Source organism: Pseudorca crassidens, chromosome 2, assembly GCF_039906515.1.
Source record: "Pseudorca crassidens isolate mPseCra1 chromosome 2, mPseCra1.hap1, whole genome shotgun sequence".
NCBI classification, from domain to species: Eukaryota; Metazoa; Chordata; class Mammalia; order Artiodactyla; family Delphinidae; genus Pseudorca; species Pseudorca crassidens.
This window is the reverse complement of record NC_090297.1, coordinates 102,845,507-102,866,627: the sequence shown is the minus strand read 5'-3', so window position 1 is coordinate 102,866,627 and position 21,121 is coordinate 102,845,507. Positions and strand designations below refer to the sequence as shown.

Genomic DNA, 21,121 nt, shown 5'->3' with positions numbered 1-21,121 from the left:
AGTGCTTTCTCCTGCTGCTCGATGGCACAGAGCAGCCATGACGGTTCTTACAGGACACTCCGTTGGTGACTTGGCTTTGGCCATTGCTCCTAGAAGTCCAGCCCGGCCCTCCACATCTCCCAGAGGTTCTGTGGGCCACCACAGAATAAACCTTCCCTCTGCTTCGTCAGCCACAGCCAATCTCTACTGCGGGCAACCAAGACCTGACTGATCCTATGGCTGTGTACTCTGGAGCACGTGGCTTAAACTCCCACACTGCAGTCTCCTCGTCTGTCAGATGGGGCATTAGAGTACCTACCCAGAGTTGAGAGGACTGAACGAAGCACTGCATTTGTTGGCTCTTAGCCCAACACCAGACTCACCCAGGATTCCTCCTCGTGGCTTCTGACCTTCCCGCCATAGCAGCCAGGCTAATGCCTGCTTCTGGTGCGGCAACAAAGGGATCTGACAAAGGTAATAATTGAAAGTTAAGTACCAGTTCCTGATGAGAGGCTATGCAGCAGCCTGGCCACATGGACTCCATACTCTACTTGTTTATTTTCTCTAAGTGACCCTCCTGATATTCTAGTTGTCAGATCAGCCGCTCGTTTCGCCTTGAAGTCCTGGACTCCTCCCTCTCACCACATGTCCTGGTCTGCCCCGGACAGTTGTCATTGATGCCAGTTGTCCAGCACGTCTATCAAGAGCCGCCTCTCTCGCTCTCAAGTGAGAGTCCTGCTTTGTCTGCTTAATCAGCCCAAGTCAGTTTCTACTGTTTGCAGCCAAGACCTCTGATTGGCCACCCGACTTTTACCAGCCATTCCACTGGCTCTTCCTCATTATCTCTTAAATGTGCCTCTCCTCTCTGTGGGCAATGTCCCAGTCCACACTGCTAGTCATAAATTGATAGCCCTCTAACTGGGGGCCCACCTTCTAGTCTTTCCTTCCTCCAGTTTATCTTGAACTCTGTGACATAAAAAACCTTCACAAAACATCCCTGCTCAAAATTCTACAGTGATTCCATAATATCTCTTGAGTCATTCCAGTCTAAGTTCCTTCACCAATGCCAGGCTCCACAGCAAGGGACTCTTCCTGCTTAGTTACATCACCTGCTGCTCCCAGCTCAGGCACTGATGTCACCTGATCATCACTTATTAATACCAATCTCTGTATCTTCCCTCTGAGCACCACTCCCTCTAACTGGAGTATTTGGTTTCTATCCTGTCTCTAGGCTTGCGGTTTCTTTAAGGCACAAATAATAGTGCTGACCTAGAGTAACTTTTCCTTTATTTCGAATCCCTTTGTACTTTGCATACAGTCCACAGTACACGACAATGCACGTTTTCTGTCTTACAGTCATTGTCTAGTTGTCTTACATAGGTTGTACATGCACTTTCACCCCAACTAGTCCACTAAGAGCAGCAATTCCTTTGCAACCTTGTGACGCCTATTGAAGCTCAATAAATGGATCTGTTACTGCTACAGACATATATAACTGTATGACTTTAAGAAAAAAAAAAAACTGTTGTTTTTTTCTTCTCACTGCTAAACAGAAAAAAAGAAAATACTGCAAGGGAAGCCACTTGAGCATTATTTGTAGAAAAGATATGTCAGAATGGCACTCTGATGGGCACGTTCACAGTAGTTGGTCCCCCTCCTCGTGGGCGCTGGGATACTGTTATAAGACACTCTGCCCTGTGGGCCTTCCTGGCTCACCTTCAACCCAGCTGGATCCTCTGCTACAGCTGTCTCGCCAGGACGTGACTCAAGTGATCGATGCAGCTCATCAATGGCTTCACTTGTGATTTGCCACACTGCGCGAAGGCGACCTTGGCTCATAGGGCCTGCGTACAAATCGAGGTTACCTAAAAGTGCTGCGAGTATTATGTTCTGGCCAGAGCTGCAAAAAGGCAATTCACTATTTGCCAGATGATGGATTTGTATGGACTAAAAATTCTTGCCTCCAGATTCTCCTAGACTCACAGGCTTCATTATCCCTAGTCTCTGTTTGTCTATTATTTTTTAAAATCACATTATCAAGTGTTCTAATAGAGGACAAAATAAAGTATAATACAAAATAAAATAACCCATAATATTTTTTTCTCTTTCAGCTTTGAAGAGGTGGCAGGGAAGAAGGTAATACCATGAGAATTTTCAGAAAAACAAAGACCCCTGAGGCTGGATGCAAAGAAGAAAAGCCAGCAATAGAAGAGGTTGAGCAACAGGGAGTCTGCCGAAGTTTAGGCAGACAGGGAGAGACAGTCCCTACAGTGTGCGTCCCAGGCTGCCTGCACAGCACCGAGAATATAATACTTGAGTGCTGGAGCCCGCTCATTCTACACAGACAACTTCTACTGAAGTTCATTAATAAACACAAGCACCTTAGCAGGTTGCAAGTTTAGGGATGAAGTATCCAAATAAGAGATTTCTAAGACAAATAAAAATTAATTATTCACTTAAAAGTTAAAATGTTTTTAAATGAAAAGGTATTTTAATGGAATTCTTTCCTAAACATATTACATAACTTCTTACCTTAATAATCCACCATAACTTAATTTCTCTAGGCAACTCCATCACCATGGTGATTACTGAATGACGCTGTCACACAGCAATGTTCTTCAAACAGTCTGGAGCACAGCTATGCTGTGCCACTGGACCAAGTACTTTTTCTTTTTTTTTTTAATGGAAGTATAGTTAATTTACAATGTTGTGTTAGTTTCAAGTGTACAGCAAAGTGATTCAGTTACATACACACATATTCTTTATATATTATTCTTTTTCGGATTCTTTTCCATTATAGGTTATTACAAGATATTGAGTATAGTTCCCTGTGCTATACAGTAGGTCCCTGTTGTTTATCTATTTTATACACGTAAGTATGTTTTCTCTGTGCCCTTTTAGAGAGACCTTTGCTTCATCTGGCACCCCATCTATTCCTTACCCGCTTGTTGACTACTGCTCTCCAACCTTTCTCCCCTCCTTTCCTCCTGTTTTCTCTTTTCTCTCCTTTTCCCTCCCTATATCTCGAGCAGTTCTCAGTTGGAGGAAAACTGGCTTTAGCTTTTCTCCTCGCTGCCAGCCCACTAGAGGTCCTGTGTCCTGGTCAGCAAACCAACCAATCATATTACATAGTTGAGGCTCTACCTGGGATCTTCATTCTGCGGGTGCTTCTGAATTCATTGTTTTCTGCAGAGTTCGGGATGGAAACACTCATTTAAATTGGGTGGTGCTGCTCTCTGAGTCTACTGGTCATGGTCACATAGTCCCCTGCTCTGCCTCAGTGCACATGCGTGCACACGCGCACACGCACACACACACACACACACACACACACACAGAAGGACTATAAACATATCTACTGGCCTGCCTCCCTCATCATGATATGAGTTCAAGTTTTCATTCACAAACATTTACTGGATGACTCCCATACGCCGACCACTGGGCCGACCGATCGAGGACCGTGAGCAAGGTCATTGAACAGGGCAGACACAGTCTCTGCCCTCACAAAGATCTAAATTACGCTGTGTATAAACTTAGCTGAGCATCACGAGCTTCATCACACAGGCAACTCAGAATGGTTTCTCCCTTTTCATGGTTACAAAGGTATCTACGAGGCAGCATTTAACTCGTACGTGTAGCGGTTCCCACCAGGGCCAGGGCCTCGGATCTCACCTCCACAGCACTGATCAGACCCTCCAGCAGCCTCCTGGCGGGCAGCCTTCAGTCCTAGACAACCCAGAGGCTGGAGATCCTGGCCCTGCAGGGGTTTGGGAGGCACCAAGTGGGGAGGATCAGTGGTCGTTTTGGTGAAGTTACTCTGCTGTGGTACTTGAGTGTTACTCTTCTCATTAGTGCCTGCTCAAAAAACAAGGGAAGAACAGATTACGCTTCAGAAAAGTGAAGGAATTCTACGCATGAGGTGAGGTCAAGAGAGGGTGGGATCGCCATGAGCTGGGGAACACTTCTGAGAGAACACAGCATTTAAACCATTTCTTAAACAATGGGAAAAAGACTTGAGTCCACGGGAAATAGGAGGAAGTTTTTATAAATCACAGGTATAACTTATAAAGGAAGCTCAGTAACAGATAACAAGATGAGCAAGTGAATGAGTCAACCTATTCTTTATTGAAACGCCTCTCGAACGTCTCCTGAAGTTCATGCAAACTGCGGGTTTGGGGGCAGAACCCCTTTTACCTTGCTCTGGGGAGAGGGCCAGGGCACTCAGCGCATCCTCCAGCTCCTGAAGTTGCTTGAACAACTTCTGACCCTTGTCTGGAAGAGCCTGGATGTTCACAGATGCCAGTGTGCTCTGGAAAACAGATCCTATAACATGGGTCGCTCCTCTCAAGTCATTAGAAAGATAGTTTCAGATTAAAATAGCCTAAAATGCTAAAACTCTGAAATCACGGTCTTTTAACTATATGTGTGAAAACCAGAAACTTTTTTCTTTCTAAACCCAGGTGACTTACCAAGCCTGAAAATATAAACATAGCAAAAGGCAGAAACTAAACATTCACCACTAAAACCCTTCTCATGTTAATATATTTAACTTGTTTGTGGTGTCCCTTATCTGCCCACAGCAATGCTCCAAACTTACAAACAAAACACAGGTCAGTAGTACCTTCTTTTGTTTCAGCTGTGTTGTGAGGTACACACGTTGGGCTTCTGGGTCTGAAGGTTCTCCCTTCTTGGAAACGCCTGAGTCAGGAGAAATTTTTCTTTGCACACTCTGACCAGGGAATTTAAGGTTCTTCTTCTTCTGTGAGTCTAGAGTCAAGTCAAAGAGCAAGGGGCTCCCTGGCTTAGAGGAAACAAAATCAACATCACCTTCCTCACTGTCACCACTGCTTGTATCGGCGTCTCGCATCTCTCCCTGGGGGTGCCCTGCGGCCAGCGGTGCAGGCTGAGCAGCCGGTCCCTTTGGAGCAGGCGTGCCCCGGGTCTCCGGCTGTGTCCGCAAATGGCCCTGGAGCAGACTTTTCTGGAGGGTCTGCGTGCTTGCGTCCTTCTTTGCCTTTGTTTCTCTAGCCTCCCAGCTCTTGGGGTGCTCCTTGCTGAGGTGTCCCCCTTTCAGGGACTGGCTTATTGGGTGTTGACTGTGAACAATTCGAGGCAAAGGCTTAGTTTCCTTTTCCCTTGGAGGTTCTGATTCTTTTTGGAGAGAATGCCTCTCACCATTTGACTTCTCCTGAGATGCAGACGGTTCTCTCAGCTCATTCCCACGGACCTGTTTGGATTTCATCTCAAATAGGTTTCTTTTGTGCACCCCTTCAACCTCCTTTGCAGCACTACGAAACTCTGTCTTCTCCCCTCGCTGCATCTCCTGAACAGCCGATTGTTTTTCCTTTACCACCAGGCCAGATGAGAGATCTTCCTCCATCCAGCACTTAGATTCAGGCTTCTGTTCCTTCTTTTGATCCAGGAGTGGATCTCTCTTTTCCCTTTGCTTCTTATCAGCTGTCTTTTCCTCATCTTCACCTTTGATGAACTGCTTCCAGAGGGATGGTTCTTGATTCTTGTCAATTACCTTGAACGGGTTTCTCTGCTGGCTGGAAGGATAACGAGATATCTCAGAGGCATGCTGAGACTTACTGGTTACAGAATGTTCTTCGGAATTAGGATCCTAAAAGACAAAGGAAATAATCTTACTATAAAATATTAAAGCAACCTTAACATCTAGAATACCTTTTTTCAGAGGAAATGGAAACACAGTAAAAGCAGTCCAATTTTTCTGAATGTTCCTAGGATCATTTCTCCCTCTAGAAAGGACTGCCAAACTCACAAAGAATTCGTTTCTTAACAGTACTTTCAATGCTTGCTTCCTTCTCTGTCCGTGATCACTGCTTTTCCAGGCCTCAAGGAACAGTAGTGACCAAGTCAAAGTGTTTTAATAATAGCAATAGCCACAATGTATACTTTTCATGAAAAACTACTCTCTCAAGATGAACTTTTCCCAAAACCTAAACAGTACCCTATACTTGCTTTGATTTTGGCTTTAGGAAGGTTTCACGGTACAAATCCAGAATCTTAAGTCCAAGCTATCTCCCTACAAAAACAAGTTTCATGACCTTGTACAGTCTAGCTCCTCATGTACTGGATTTCTGTAGGGTCTCTCCTAATTCTCACATTCTAAAAGCTTATGAATACACTCAGCTTATACCAACATCAAATAGATATCAGTCTATAAAAACATGCTGAAGTTAGTCAAGTAAATTTAACTTTTTCCTTAAATAGCAGGATACTAACTATATTTAAGACCCAAATGGTCCTTTGAATTAAGAGTCCCAACAAGGTCTACCATGCTTAAAGAAAAGAACTGTCTTTCAGAGACAGTACAATGAAAAGCAGTTTATACTGGACTTCAGGGTCTTTTCAGGTGATCCCACAGATGAAACAATCTTAATAGTCAGGTTTGAAAACAGATGAATAATTCCTACCTGCCATGGGATATTTCCACACCATTGCTTCCCCTCTGCCTTACTTCTAACACATCGGAAGAATAACCTAATGAAGTATAAAACAGAAATAATCAAATTTGTGAAAATACATTAAAACAAGAGATAAATTTGTTTTTAACCCAAGAAAACATCTTACAATTATTTGATACCAGCTTTCAAAGGTCACTTGAAACCAATTACTCTTATATGTGCGACATTTAAAAATCTTTATCTCACAGGATATTTATAAGAGCTGAGAAGTAAAAGGATACAGATGTCATGGTAACCAGAGGGTATTCATAGATTTATTCTTTTAACTCTACAGAATAACTGACATGGGAACACTGATCAGCAAGGACTGCTAAAATCAGAAAAAAGGAGATAAACAGACATTATGTGTCCCTAATGGGAAGCCATAATACTTCCCATAAAGTAAAAACAAACAAACAAACAAAAAAACCAAGCCACAGACTTCCCTGGTGGCGCAGTGGTTAAGAATCTGCCTGCCAAGGTCGGGGACACAGTTTCGAGCCCTGGTCCGGGAAGATCCCACATGCCGTGGAGCAACGAAGCCTGTGCGCCACAACTACGGAGCCTGCGCTCTAGAGCCTGCAAGCCACAATTACTGAGCCCACGTGCCACAACTACTGAAGCCTGCGTGCCTAGATCCTGTGCTCCACAACAAGAGAAGCCACTACAATGAAGAGTAGCCCCCGCTCTCCGCAACTAGAGAAAGCCTGCACGCAGCAACAAAGACCCAACACAGCCAAAAATAAATTTAAAAACAAAAAAAAACCAAGCCAAACCAAAACAAACAAAAACTAACCTGAATCTGGTCAAACTTGAATCCAATTACCGATTTACAGGAAATACAAACAACAGAGGAACACATAAAACTAGACCAGGGGATGTAATCTGCAAACTCTTAACAGTGGGAAATGCTATTAAGATAAACAACTTGATTCCTTCAACAAATAAATCACAAGGGAGAAAAAAAGATTGGGGGGAACCTACTTAAGAGACTTAAAAAACCTATCAGTCAACTGCAATCTGTGGACCTTATTTAGATCTTGACTTAAGCAAATGAATAAAAACTACCAAAAAATAAACTATTTATAACATTTATGAATCTACTAGAAATCTGTAATACAACTGGTTAAAAAAAAGAGTTCATATCTTGTAGAGCTACACACTGAAATATTTACAGAAGAAATGACATTATCTGGGATCTGTTTCCAAATATGGCAGGAGTTGGGGGGTAGAGTGGGTAGGGTATATATGGAACAAGATTAGCCATGAATTGGTGATTGTTGAAGCTCATGTGCTGTATTATTCTATCCTAATTTTGCATATATTTCCAATTTTCCACTAAGAAAAAAAAGACTGAATACAGACTTGCATCCCAGTGCAAGACAGTCCCTGCTCACACAAACACTACCTATACTCCAGCTATCCAGAAATGGCTACCCTGTCCCATCCTCAAACTAAGCCACGCACTCTCCATCCTACTGGACTTTGCATGTGTACCATCTTCCATCCAAAGGATGTCCTCCTTATCCCTATTTGCCCACCATTACCCCATCACCAGCTGTCAAAGTCCTACAGGTCCCTCCACACCTAGTTCAAGACATACCTCCTTTGCAAGGTTTTCGCACATCCCCTGCCCTGTTCATTCATTGTACTGCTTCTCTATTTTTGTTGTATATAGTTGTCGTACACTTGTATCTGCCTGTCTGCCCAACTATATTTTCAGCAACCAGAAGGCTATAACCATATATGATCTCTTCATTCGTAACTAAGCTTCGCCTTTTGTACATAATAGTTAAGTATTGCTGAATTAAACAGAACCTACTGATTTTTTCCTTACCCCAAACGACTTCTCAAAAACATGTAATCAGTTAAATAAGAGCTTTTAAAATAACATATTTTAATTGTTTAAATAGGTAATATACTCAATCAAAAAGTGTAAAATGGCAGTGAAAAGCACCCCCTCCTCATATGTTCTGTTCACATCCCTCCCAAGTAACCATTTTCACTAATTTTTTGTTTGCCTTTCCAGAGATGGTTTTAATGCATATTCAGATCAATATAATATTTTATTTCTTCCTCTCTACTCAAGGTACTAAATATCTTGCTTGCTTTTCTTTTTTAAACTTAACAATGTCTTGGAGATTCTTCTATAAAAACATATACATAAAGGACTTCCATATATATATATATATATATATATATATATATATATATATATATATATATATTTTTTTTTTTCCCCCTACAGCTGCACAGTTTTTTACACAGCTGCAGTTTTCCACTATAAGGATGTTCCATTATTTACTTAACCAGACCCTCTTGATGGGGCCAGTTTGGTTGTTTCCAATTCTTTCCTATTAAAAGCAATATCACAACGAACAACCTTTTGTATATGTCATTTCACATGTGTTTTAATATATCCGTAGGCAACTATCTATATCTCATACTGTGGATTAGAGCCTTCATTGTTTTTCTTCATCAATTAGCTTCTAGGTTTTATTTATTAGTTCTCTTTTTGCTGCTTTCTAACTCATTAAATTTGTTTTACCTGCACTAATTCCTTCTTTCTGCTTTCTTTCCGTTTAATTTCTTGTTCTTTTTCAAACTTCTTAAATTAGTACTGTGATATACAACAGTCATCACAACAGTCTGAGTCCTAACTCAAAAACAAACCCTGAGCAGGTCATGACCCCTCAACGCCATGCTTCACTTGGACATAGAAGCAAAGATAACAAGCCCCAAATGGACAAGTATTCCATAAACGTCAAGTTAAAAAGAAAACAGGACCAGCCCCTCTCATACAAACTCACAGTTTTCCCATTCAAGCTCACAATTTTAAAAAACATGTATTGGTTTCTAATTTTTCTTACTGCAGTAGGATACTATATTTAACATATAGTTCTGAAAATTTCTGAAATGCCTTGAATACATGAAAATTCAAAGTACTGGCTACCATTAAGGAGTACTACTACTTACGAAAATAAGTCAAGAACAAATTCCTGCTGTTGTTGAAAGTGTATCAAGTACTTGAAACATTTACTGAAAGAATATTTTATAGTATCTGTTTTAAAGCCCACGCCTCAAAGACTTTCAGGAGAAGGGCAAGATTTGGAGAAACAGGGAAGAAAACAACACACACTTAGCATCAACTATGTGCTAGGCACAGTGCAAAAATGCTTCTACTTACATTTTTATTAAAATCAATCTGGGTGGGCTTCTCTGCTTTTAGGATAAAAAGTTTGTTACATTTATTAAATTGTATATCAACAGAGAAAGCAGTGGAAATATATTCTCATAGAGAAAGCAAATACTGATTCCACTATGAAAAAAGAGCATAATTTCTACAGTATATTCATTAATTATTTTCCAGGACATAGGTTATGAACAATAATGATGAAGAAACCAGCAAGAGGTCATTCAAGGCCAAATCCAAGTCTCAGTTCCTCCACTTTCTCAGTAACCTTCATCAGCCTTAATCTCCTACTGTTAGTCTTACAGTCACAGAAGCATCTGGCATTTGAACACATCCAACATAGCACTCTAATGTGCAGATCGGACTGCTCGCCAACCTCTGTGTGTCTCTTATCCCAATTGTGTCACAGGGACTTTAGAAATATGGGTTCACATCTATATACGCAGCAATGGAGAAACATAAAGCTGGATTTCTACCTCATTCTTTTACACAAAAATTCAAGATGGAACAAAAAATGTAAAGAATGAAACTGTAGGACTTCCCTGGTGGCACAATAGTTAAGAATTCACCTGCCAATGCAGGGGACACAGGTTCGAGCCCTGGTCTTGGAAGATCCCACATGCCGCGGAGCAACTAAGCCCGTGTGCCACAACTACAGAGCCTGCGCTCTAGAGCCCGTAAGCCACAACTACTGAGCCCGTGTGCCACAACTACTGAATCCCGAGCGCCTAGAGCCTGTGCTCTGCGACGAGAAGCTACCACAATGAGAAGCCTGAGCACCACAACGAAGAGTAGCCCCCGCTCACCACAACTAGAGAAAGCCCGCACGCAGCAACAAAAACCCAACGCAGCCAAAAATAAATAAGTAGACAAATGTATTTAAAAAAAAAAAGAATGAAACTGTAAATGTTCTAGGAAAAAAATGGAGATGAATATTTTTGTAATCCTAAAGTGAAAAGGGAATGACAAAATCCTGCAGCTGAGAAAGGATTTAGTAATTTGACTACATAAAAGTATTAAACTTCCATATAGTAAAAATACTATAGGTGAAATTACAAGACAAAAGGCAAACTGGGGGGGGCTTCCCTGGTGGCGCAGTGGTTGAGAGTCCGCCTGCCGATGCAGGGGACACGGGTTCGTGCCCTGGTCCTGGAGGATCCCACGTGCCGCAGAGCGGCTGGCCCCGTGAGCCATGGCCGCTGAGACTGCGCATCCGGAGCCTGTGCTCCGCAACGGGAGAGGCCACAACAGTGAGAGGCCCGTGTACCGCAAAAAAAAAAAGGCAAACTGGCGAAAGTAATTTCTACACATATTACAAAGGGTTAATATCCTCTCCACACAAGGATTACTTCTATGATACAGCGCAGTGCACGACACTCTACAGCACCTAGTAAAAGTCCTGGCTTTATTGAGTGGCGTTCTTCATGGGTTGCTGGGCCTGAGGTCCTTCTGCATGCGTCTGGTTCATGCCCAAATGCCTCTCCGTCATCAGCCTAAGTAATCATCACTGGGTTAAATAACCTGCATGTCAATTCTACCCAGTAACCAACCATACCAGGAGTTTCCTAGACATGCAAAGATTCAAGTGGTATGAAAAATGAAGTATTTTGAACATCCCACTACAACCAGTTATTTAAAGAACTAAAATAACTGGTTGGTTTTACCCAACTACAGACAAAAGAATATTACCATCTATTTTGACCCCATATCCTTGAGAATGAAAGCTAAAAGAGAGAGAGAGAGGGGAGAGAACATGAACTCAGGAGCTGGATGACAATGTCCAACATCTGTATATCAACGTGTGCCACATCATTAACGTCAAAGCAAGGGTTGTTCCCTCTGGTTCTACCGAGGGACTATCATAGTTTTCTTTAATGCCCATAAACTGGGCATTAAAAATGCTCATGGCTGAGGGTCAGTCAAACGCTGGTGAGTGGTACCATCTGGTGTTTAGTTAGAGAACTACACAAAAAAGCGGCTTTACTCCAAGGTAACAAAAATGCGCATCTTAGTCCTACTTTGGTTTATACCTCCCCTGCATTACTCTGCTACACCTGTCTCCTAGCTAGGTTAAGCGTTAAACATAATGGTATTAATTCAAGCATGTAAAGTACTTTAAGTTCCTGAAAAGAAAACCCAGTTTTGGGGAAGGAAAGGCTGTACTCCCTGACATCGTTCTCCAGAGTATAGGGGTTCTGGCTAAATGCCTTGCTGTCTGCTAAGGAAGTCATCATCCATAGACACATCACCTATTTCTTTTTAAATTTCCAGCCTGTACCACCTATCAGGGTACTTGTTGGATTTTTTGCTTTGTTTTTAATTTGTTGAGTGTTGTAGAACTGTATTTTATTTGTCCTAAAACAGGCTTTTTAAAGCTCTAGTAAGTACCTCCTAATAAGTGTTCTAGATCTGGACTAAAAGAAATACATTCAAGCATTCTTTTTCTATTTTTAAAATAATGATCACCTCTCAGCCTCATCTACCTAGTGTGAAGAATATTAGAGACAAGTTCTCAAACTTCTGTCTTCAGCTTAGACCTTTCTTCGGAGCTGCCCACTCACTTTGCTAGCTGGTTTCATACATACGTAAGACACAATGAGTCCAAAGCTGTATGTGTTAGCCATCCTCTACTGATGTTACCTTTCCTTCCTTGTCTTGCTTAATGGTAAACTCATCATCCATACACCCAACTAGGCAACCATTTCCTGAGCACTGACCACGTGCCGAATGCCAGACTAAGTGCACCACACACACGGCCTCAGTGAACCCTCACAACTGAGTGAAATCGGGGCTCCCATGACCACTGTCCCAGCTGAGTAAATGGAGGAAAGAACATGCTTAAACATGCTTAAACACCCTACCAGGAAACGTGCCGTATCCATTTCAGCAAGTGTTCTCCAGTCTAAGTGCACCCAACTCCACTGCCAGGGCTTCAATCCAAACCCATCTTTCACTTAGAGAAGGTGGGTGTGCCTGGAGTTGGTTAGACCCAGGCTCAAATCCCAGTGATGCCACATCATAACCATGGTACCTCAGATTTCTTCTCTAACCTCTCTAAATGTTTCCTCATCTGTCTATACAACAGGGATATTGAAACCTCTCACAGAAGATTCTATGAAGATAAGAGGTAAAGAATATGCCACGTAGTAGGCATTCAATAGCAACTATTAGTTCAGTGGGCTCCGTGCCTCCACTGCCTTCACTTCCTAATCTAACTTCCATAGTGCTTCTTTTAATGTAAATTGAATAAAGTTCTTCGGCGTCTTCCTACCACATAGAACAATATCTCTGTATGATTCAGGGCCCCCAGTAGTGTGTAAAGGAGAACATCCTAACTTCACGTACTAGAGGCTTACTGGCACCACTGTACTAGCAAAAAACAACAGAAAAGTGAATTTTTAAAAATTCCATTTATAGGGAATTCCATGGCGGTCGAGTGGTTAGGACTCTGCAGTTTCACTGCCAATGGCCAGGGTTCAATCTCTGGTTGGGGAACTAAGATCCCACAAACCGCATGGTACAGCCAAAAAAAAAATTCCACTTACAACAGTGTCAAAAAACATTAACACTGAGGACTAAATTTAACCAAAAGGGTATAGTACTCTATAATGAGAACTATTCCGTAATGCTGAAATTTTAAAAGTCATAAATAAATAATATACCATGCTCATGAACTGGAAGATCAATATTGATGTCAGTTCTCCCCAAACTCATCTATATAGGTTCAATGAAATCCCAACTGAGTTTTCTGAGGAAATTTTAAAAGTCGATTCTACATTTTATATGGAAATGTAAAGGACCTAGAATAGCCAATCTTGAAAAGGAAAGTTGGATTCACACGACCTTATCTGATCTTGTCAGGCAGGATAGGCAAATAGATCAATGGAAGAGCTTAGCAAGTCCAAAAACAGACCCACACGTGGTGGTCAACCGATTTTTCAACAAAGGTGACAAGCGTTTCCACGGGGAAAGGAAAGTCTTCAAAAAATGGTGCTGAAACAATTGAATAACATTCATTCATTACTATATGAAAAATTAAATGAACCTCAGTTTGAATCTCATGAGGTACCCCAAATTATTGATAATATGAGGTAGAGCATAGACTAAACAAAAAAGCCATTAAAAAAAAAACTATAAAACTTCTAGAAGAAACCACTGGAGAACTTTATGATCTTGAGGTAGGCAAAGATTTCTCAGAGAACACAAAAAGCACAAACCATAACAAAATGATAAATTGGACTTCATAAAATGAAAAGCTTCTGCTCCTCAAAAGATAGTCAAGAAAGTGAAAGCCACAGATTGGGAGAAAACATTCACAATCCATATATCCACCAAAGGACTTCTACAGAGAATACATAAAGAACTCTCTCAACTCAATAACAAAAGACAACTCAATTTTAAAAATAGGCAAAAATCCCCCAAAGTCATGCTGTATGATTCCATGTATGTAACATTCTGAAATGACAAAATTTTAGAGCTGTAGATCAGGTTCATGATTGGCAGGGGTGAACAGGGGGAAACGAGGAAGGTGAATGTGGTTATAAAAGGGCAACAAGAAGGATCCTCCGGTAATGGAACCACTCAATATCTTGACTGTTGTAGTGAATACACAAAACTACACTTGATAACGTTGTATAGAACTAAATGTATGTGTACACACACAAATTAGTACAAGTAAAACTATCTTTACAAATGAGATCAGTGAATTATCAATATAAATATCAATATCCTAGTTATGATATTATACTAAATTTTGCAAAATGTTACCATCAGGTAAAGTCTACAGAGGATCTCTCTGTACTGTCAATATTTCTTTTAATTGCTTGTGACTCTACAATTATGTCATTTAAAAATTTCAATTTAAAAAATGGGCAAAAATTTTAAACAGATACTCCATCAAAGAAGATATACAGAAATGGCAAAAAACCACATGAAACAAAATGGTCTTCATAAATGGTATTCAAAATGGTATTCATAAAATGGAATTCAACTGGGCAATAATAAAGAATGAATTACTGGGGACTTCCCTGGTGGCGCAGTGGTTAAGAATCCGCCTGCCAATGCAGGACACATGGGTTCGATCCCTGGTCTAGGAAGATCCCACATGCCGCAGAGCAACTAAGCCCATGCGCCACAACTGCTGAGCCTGTGCTGTAGCGCCCGCGAGCCACAACTACTGAGCCTGCACGCCACAACTATTGAAGCCTGCATGCCCTAGAGCCCGTGCTTTGCAACAAAGAGAAGCCACCGCAATGAGAAGCCCGCGCGCCGCAACGAAGAGCAGCCTCCGCTCGCCACAAGTAGAGAAAGCCCGTGCGCAGCAACGAAGACCCAACGCAGCCAAAAAGTAAATAAATTTATTTTAAAAAAATGAATTACTGATACACACAACCACATGGATGAATCTCACAGATACTGTTACATAAAAGCCAGATACAAAAGAATACATACACTATGAATCAAAACAATGACTGGCTACAGTGGGTGGGGGGATTAACTAGAAGGGATCCAATGGCACTTAATGGGGTAATGGAAAAAAATATTCTATATTTTGACTGGGATCTTGGTTATAAGGATGGGTATATACCTTTCTCAAAACTCAACCGGTTGAACACTTAAAAGAACTGTGCATCTTACTGCATGCATAACTCAGTTAAGAAATACAGTAGTACAGGCAGTTTTCAGTTATGTAAAAGTTGTAAAGATGGTACTTGAATGCCTATACTTGGGGGGAAATATTGATCTAGAATATATAAATTCCAAACTGCACAGAATATCATATAAAAACATTACATCTGGCCCCTGCCTTCCTGGCCAGCCTTATCTTCTGAAGTCTCCACTCAAATATATGCTAACTACTGAACCAAATGCTTGCAATTACTTCATGCCCCTGTACACTAATGCAGGATACTGATCTGTTAAATATGACCTCTTTTTTGCCCCTAGCGAATTCCTACTTATTTTTCAATACTCATGACAAATATCTGCCACCTATATAGACTTCTCTGCCCTTTCTCTGAGTTCCCATAAAAGGGAAACTAGCATTTATTGAGTACTTAACATACATTAGACATTTTTACACATTACCTCGTTGTACTACCAGAATGAGAAAGTTGACGAGTTAGTACAAGTTAATGACCATTGGTGGGCTGATGTTAAATTCGCTACTTGAGAGCTGGAGAGGGAGGGAGGGAGAGCAGTTTATCCAGAAATTAACCGGAAGTCAGGCTTCTCACATTAACCAGTAGCTCAGAAGTCAGGAAGTGACAGCCCAAAAGGTATTCAATATATATAGAAATACCGTTTGTTTTTTAATGACTTTTAAAGAATAGTCAATCCTAGGAAAACACCTGACTGTAACCCCACCAGGCCAAGCAAAACAAAAATACACTTAGCTGTTCCTTTTAGACACTTACCTGTATTCTTTCTTGCCCTGTGATAGAAACAGACCCTGAAGCTCTACCGCAAAGTCCTCATGCAATAAACAATGAGAAACAGGAATGCTAGAGGGAAAAAAAATTGAAATTTTGTTTTAGGAGGCAAAGAATAGAGGTCAATATCCTAAAATTAAATCCAGAATATGGGTTTTAAACTTAAGGGTCCATGTATGACCTCTACTGGGTTTGTAAATCCCCCACACTTTTATGTCTATGTGCATTCCTCTGGGGAAAGGGCCCACAGCTTTCATCTCTTCTCATGCCCCCAAATAAAATATGACAGTAAATATACCTATCTTTTTCCTGAGGACTCAAGTTTAAAATGACACTGTGCTATGTGACCACTATACTGCGATACCTCCAAGCTGTGAATTTTCCCCAGGTTCTTCCATCATTCTTCTTCCTGATAACCTGTTACCTGTCACTCAGTGTTGTTCACATGCCAACTCTGCAAACACATTCTACTAATTTGCTTCATGCTTGGTTGGCATAAGTTCAACTCCTCCCTTCCAACTTCTTACTATGAAAGAATTTATGTATAACATTTGAGAGTGAAGATCTAAAGTAGTCTCACATGACCTGTGGCATTTTCTTTGTCTTTTTGCTTATATTCTGGTTACTAGACATTCCAAAGAGGTCGAATTTATCAAATAACCGTCTTCATATCAAATATTATTGTACTAGTTTGTATAGCAATATGTTCTTATAAATGGTAAGCTATATAAGGACATTTTTCTCTTCACTTAAAACCAAATCTTATGCTTCTATTAATGTTTAACTCCTACAAATCTGAATGTGCTTTCATGTCTCATGAAACTTGAGCTAGGTACTGAACCTAAGAAGCTCCATATAGATATCAGAAATTAAACAGTAAACTCTGCCATAATGATATGGTGTTGATAGCTTGAGTATTTTTGTTTGGTCCCTTCTAAAGATTTAACACTGATTTAAACAGAGTCACTTTGTATTTAATTAAATTGGATCCCAGTAATTTCTTTCAAATGTAAAAACTTATTAGAAGGCTAAGAAAATATTTTCTCTAAAAATTTATTTTCTAAATCTGAAAAAGGGTAAAAATCTTCAACTTAGTTTCAAAGCATAACAAAAACACAAATCATCTAAATCATTTGGGGGAAACATGAGAAGTTAATGTATGTGTTGAAAAAATACTTTATTTTCTAGTATTGATATCCATTATGTGCCTTACATATGTAGAAAAATACCTTTTCTAAACCAAGTTAAGTAGAAAGCAGGAAAAATGCATAATGATGTGACAGTTTAAAATTTCACATAGAAACTGTGGACACTTGGTACTGTGAAAACATTAACAACACTTTATGAGAACAGTATTAACTTTCCTCACTTCAAAGAAGATGCTTAATATTTCTGGGTCTCAGCTTTCACCTTCGTAAAAAATTAGACTGCTGAATCAGATTTCTGATGTTTATTTCAGGATTTCTGATGTTTCTTTCAGCTTTAAGCCCTAAAGTAATTTGTTTCTTTGGAATATCAATCTCACCACTTAAATGCAGAGAATACTATTTTTAAAGGGGGCTGTTAATCTGACTACCAGAGTGTTCTAACTTCAAACATTTAAAAACCAGTTGGAGGGCCTCCCTGGTGGCGCAGTGGTTAAGAATCTGCCTGCCAATGCAGGGGACACCGGTTCGAGCCCTAGTCCGCCAAGATCCCACATCCTGCGGAGCAACTAAGCCCATGCACCCCAAGTACTGAGCCTGTGCTCTAGAGCCCACGAGCCACAACTACTGAGCCTATGCGCCACAGCTACGGAGCCTATGCACCACAACTACTGAAGCCCGCGTGCCTAGAGCCTGTGCTGCACAACAAGAGAAGCCACCGCAATGAGAAGCCTGCGCACCGCAACGAAGAGTAGCCCCCGTTCTCCCCAACTAGAGAAAGCCAGCGTGCAGCAACGAGGACCCAATGCAAACAAAAATAAACAAATAAATAAAATTTTTAAAATAAATAAATAAAAACCAGTTCGGCCTAAAACTAGTGCAAAGCTGGCACCAGTTAATTTCTGCTATGCCTGTATGCCTCACTTAAATGGGAAGGGGGTAATGTTCAAGCAGGAGAAGGGAGGGTCAAGGCCTGACTGGTGAACAGAAACCCAGAACTGAAAAGGACCAGAAGGATCCAGACGTAGCCAATCCTCCATGTTATAAGTGAGGGAATTGGCGGCCCAGAGAGGGAAAGTAACCAGCCTTGGGTCACACAGGAAGCAGTGGCGGAGCGTGTCCCTAACATGCCACGCTTTCCTGGGATTACCAACTACTTAAAGGGCCCTGGCTCCGCAGACCAGGGGTCCCAGCTCTCCTAGTCCTTGTGGGAAGCGGAGAGCCGGAGACTCCTCCTGGGAGGCCACGCGCAGTCGCAGGGAACCGTGCCCAGCTCGAGACCTACTCGGTGGCCCCCACGAAGCTGCATGTGTCCGCCGGGCACACGTAGAAGCTCTTTCCTTTATTCGGGCCATCTCGGACGCCGGTCTTCAGAAAACATAAGGTCCCTGAGGAGAGAAGGTCGACAATGATTACGCCACGCTAGGCTGACAGACCCCGAAGGACCCTACCACCCTGACCTCCTACCGTGCTGTGGACACCCAACCACTTCCATCCCACTACTTCTTTCCTCTTCCCCGAAATCACCCCCACTCCCAACGCCTGCTTCCGCCTTTTACTCCGCCCTCCTCATTCAGGAACCAATTGTCACCCACCTCCTGTAGTCTTAACCCCCATAATTCACCGCCGCGGCCTTAGCCCCACCCACCCTAGCTACAATCAGTCAATCAGACGGGGAGTGTGCTCACCTCCAACCTATGCTCGCGGCGCGCCGAAATCAAAACTGAGGCGAGGGGGCGGAGTGGGGAACCTGGTCTGGTTGGTGGGGCGTGGCTGGTGCTAGAGGGAGGCTTGGGGGCTGGCAGGGCTTCCGGGCCGAGGGAAGCTTTGTTTTGCAGGTTTTGGAAGACGAAAGAACGGGACAGTGAGCGGGACGACTCTAGCGTATATTCATTTAAGATCTAGAGGCGGCCCTAGAGGAAGCAGACGTTACAAACTCCTCTGCAAAGAAAGCTGCCTTCTCCCGGAGGCCAAGAGCGCCTGGAGCTTCGCGGTCATCTGCGAGCCGGGGCCTGGCGCTAGTGGGCGCTCTGCCTCCGCGAGGGGTCACTGGGGAGGGGAGGAGTCCCTGAGAAGCGGCCACCGCAGGAGGAGGCACTGGATTTGCAATTTAGGGGCGAGGGGCGGGGCGCGAGTGAGGGCTGATGGGGCGTCCTTTAAAGCTGCAGGGTGAACTGGCAAATCTATCGTAAAGCAGGCATAAAGACTAGGGCTACACAACACAAAGCGCTAACCCATACATATCTCTCTGGACAACCTGGTGACATGCGCAGCATTTTAAGGACCCCCGACACTCATAGACGTTTGAGTGACTCACCCGAGGTCAGAGAATTAGCGAGTGGGCCGTCTGCCGACGGGTGCCCAGGGGACAGCGCAGCTGCCTCCTCTGTGTGCTCAATGTTCTCTAGGCGCTCGGTGTAGGAGACCTGAGTTAGAAATGTTTCAAAGTGGAAACAACAGGAGAAATAGATTGTCTTTGGTGAAAGGGAGTTTTATTTTGCACACTTTGTATTGTCAGACTTTTTCTACTAGTATGCTTTTTGTAATATTAAAAATAGAGGGTGAAGTTAAAAGAAAGGGGACTATTTGAAATCGTAATCAGATCTCTTAGTCAACAAAAAGGGAGAAATAGAAATCAGAGACTTACTGCAAGAAAGATGGCTTCGTCTTACAACTACTGAGGACCATATGTCCAGACATATGGTGTGTGCAACTGTACTTATGGAGACCGTAGGACAGGAAATTGCAAATTCTAGGAAATCTGGGCTAAATGATAAATGTAAATGTCCTAGGGGTTCCAGAGGAGGGGAGACAAACCTGAGGTATCATTTATTTATTTTTTAATAGATTTTATTTATTTATCTATTTATGGCTGCGTTGGGTCTTCGTTGCTGCACGCGGGCTTTCTCTAGTTTCGGCGAGCGGGGGTTACTCTTCGTTGTGGTGAGCCGGCTTCTCTTGTTGCGGAGCACGGGCTCTAGAAGCGCAGGCTCAGTAGTTGTGGCGCACGGGCTTAGTTGCTCCGTGGCATGTGGAATGTTCTCGGACCAGGGATCGAACCCATGTCACCTGCACTGGCAGGCGGATTCTTAACCACTGCGCCACCAGGGAAGCCCCAAGTTATCATTTATTAATTAAATGAGCCCTTATTAGCATTTTTTGTGCCCAATGTGGACCACGTGCTTGAGAAATATACAATTCATTTATTCATACACAAAGTTTAAGATGACTTTTTTCTTTCTTTCTTTTTTTTTTTTTTTTTGCGGTACGCGGGCCTCTCACTGTTGTGGCCTCTCCCGTTGCGGAGCACAGGCTCCGGACGCGCAGGCTCAGCGGCCATGGCTCACGGGCCCAGCCGCTCCGCGGCATGTGGTATCCTCCCGGACCGGGGCACGAACCCGCGTCCTCTGCATCGGCAGGCGGACTCTCAACCACTGTGCCACCAGGAAAGCCCTAAGATGACTATTCTAACCACAAAGAGCTTGCTCAGTATTTGGAGGAGACAGAACTAGCACATACTGAACACTTAAATAACAATGTAAAATAGTATTTAAATGTCAAGATGAGTGGAGTTAGCAGTAAACTCTGTAGGACTAGATAAAGATGTGTCTGGAAGCAAAGTGGAGTTAGTTTATACATAACTATCCCTTCTGAAACACCTATAGATAAACGTAAAGACAGGAAAGGAGCAAAAAACAAATAAATAAATAGAGGCATTTTCATTATTCCCAGATTGTAATTCTTGCATTGAGAGTTTTTTATGCACATTTTTAATGCTGTATTAAGAGAAGAGGACCATGAATACTGGATTTGCAGGAAAAGGGGCATGATAATTTAATTATTTATTGAATAATGTCTTTTTGAAACAAATAAGACAAAATTGGGGCCTCTTAAATATCCCATTGA

The 21,121-nt window shown here is 42.2% G+C and overlaps 1 protein-coding gene across 7 annotated transcripts in view; it reads right to left on the bottom strand.

Moving 5' to 3' along the window:
* TTF2 (transcription termination factor 2) overlaps positions 1–18,768 on the bottom strand; it is a 57,182-nt gene extending 38,414 nt beyond the window's left edge. For all 7 annotated transcript variants that reach the window (XR_010941024.1, XR_010941022.1, XR_010941021.1 and 4 more), the window contains exons 1-9: positions 18,683–18,768; positions 18,501–18,603; positions 16,056–16,142; positions 6,417–6,483; positions 4,601–5,602; positions 4,174–4,288; positions 3,652–3,834; positions 1,696–1,823; positions 363–444 (exon numbers count right to left, since the gene is read on the bottom strand). Coding sequence is in view for 2 of the 7 variants with exons in the window: in XM_067727412.1 (XP_067583513.1) it covers positions 363–444; positions 1,696–1,823; positions 3,652–3,834; positions 4,174–4,288; positions 4,601–5,602; positions 6,417–6,483; positions 16,056–16,142; positions 18,501–18,603; positions 18,683–18,710 (1,795 nt within the window). In the remaining 5 variants the exon portion in view is untranslated. The remainder of the gene's footprint in view (positions 1–362; positions 445–1,695; positions 1,824–3,651; positions 3,835–4,173; positions 4,289–4,600; positions 5,603–6,416; positions 6,484–16,055; positions 16,143–18,500; positions 18,604–18,682) is intronic.
* Positions 18,769–21,121: the final 2,353 nt, after the last annotated feature.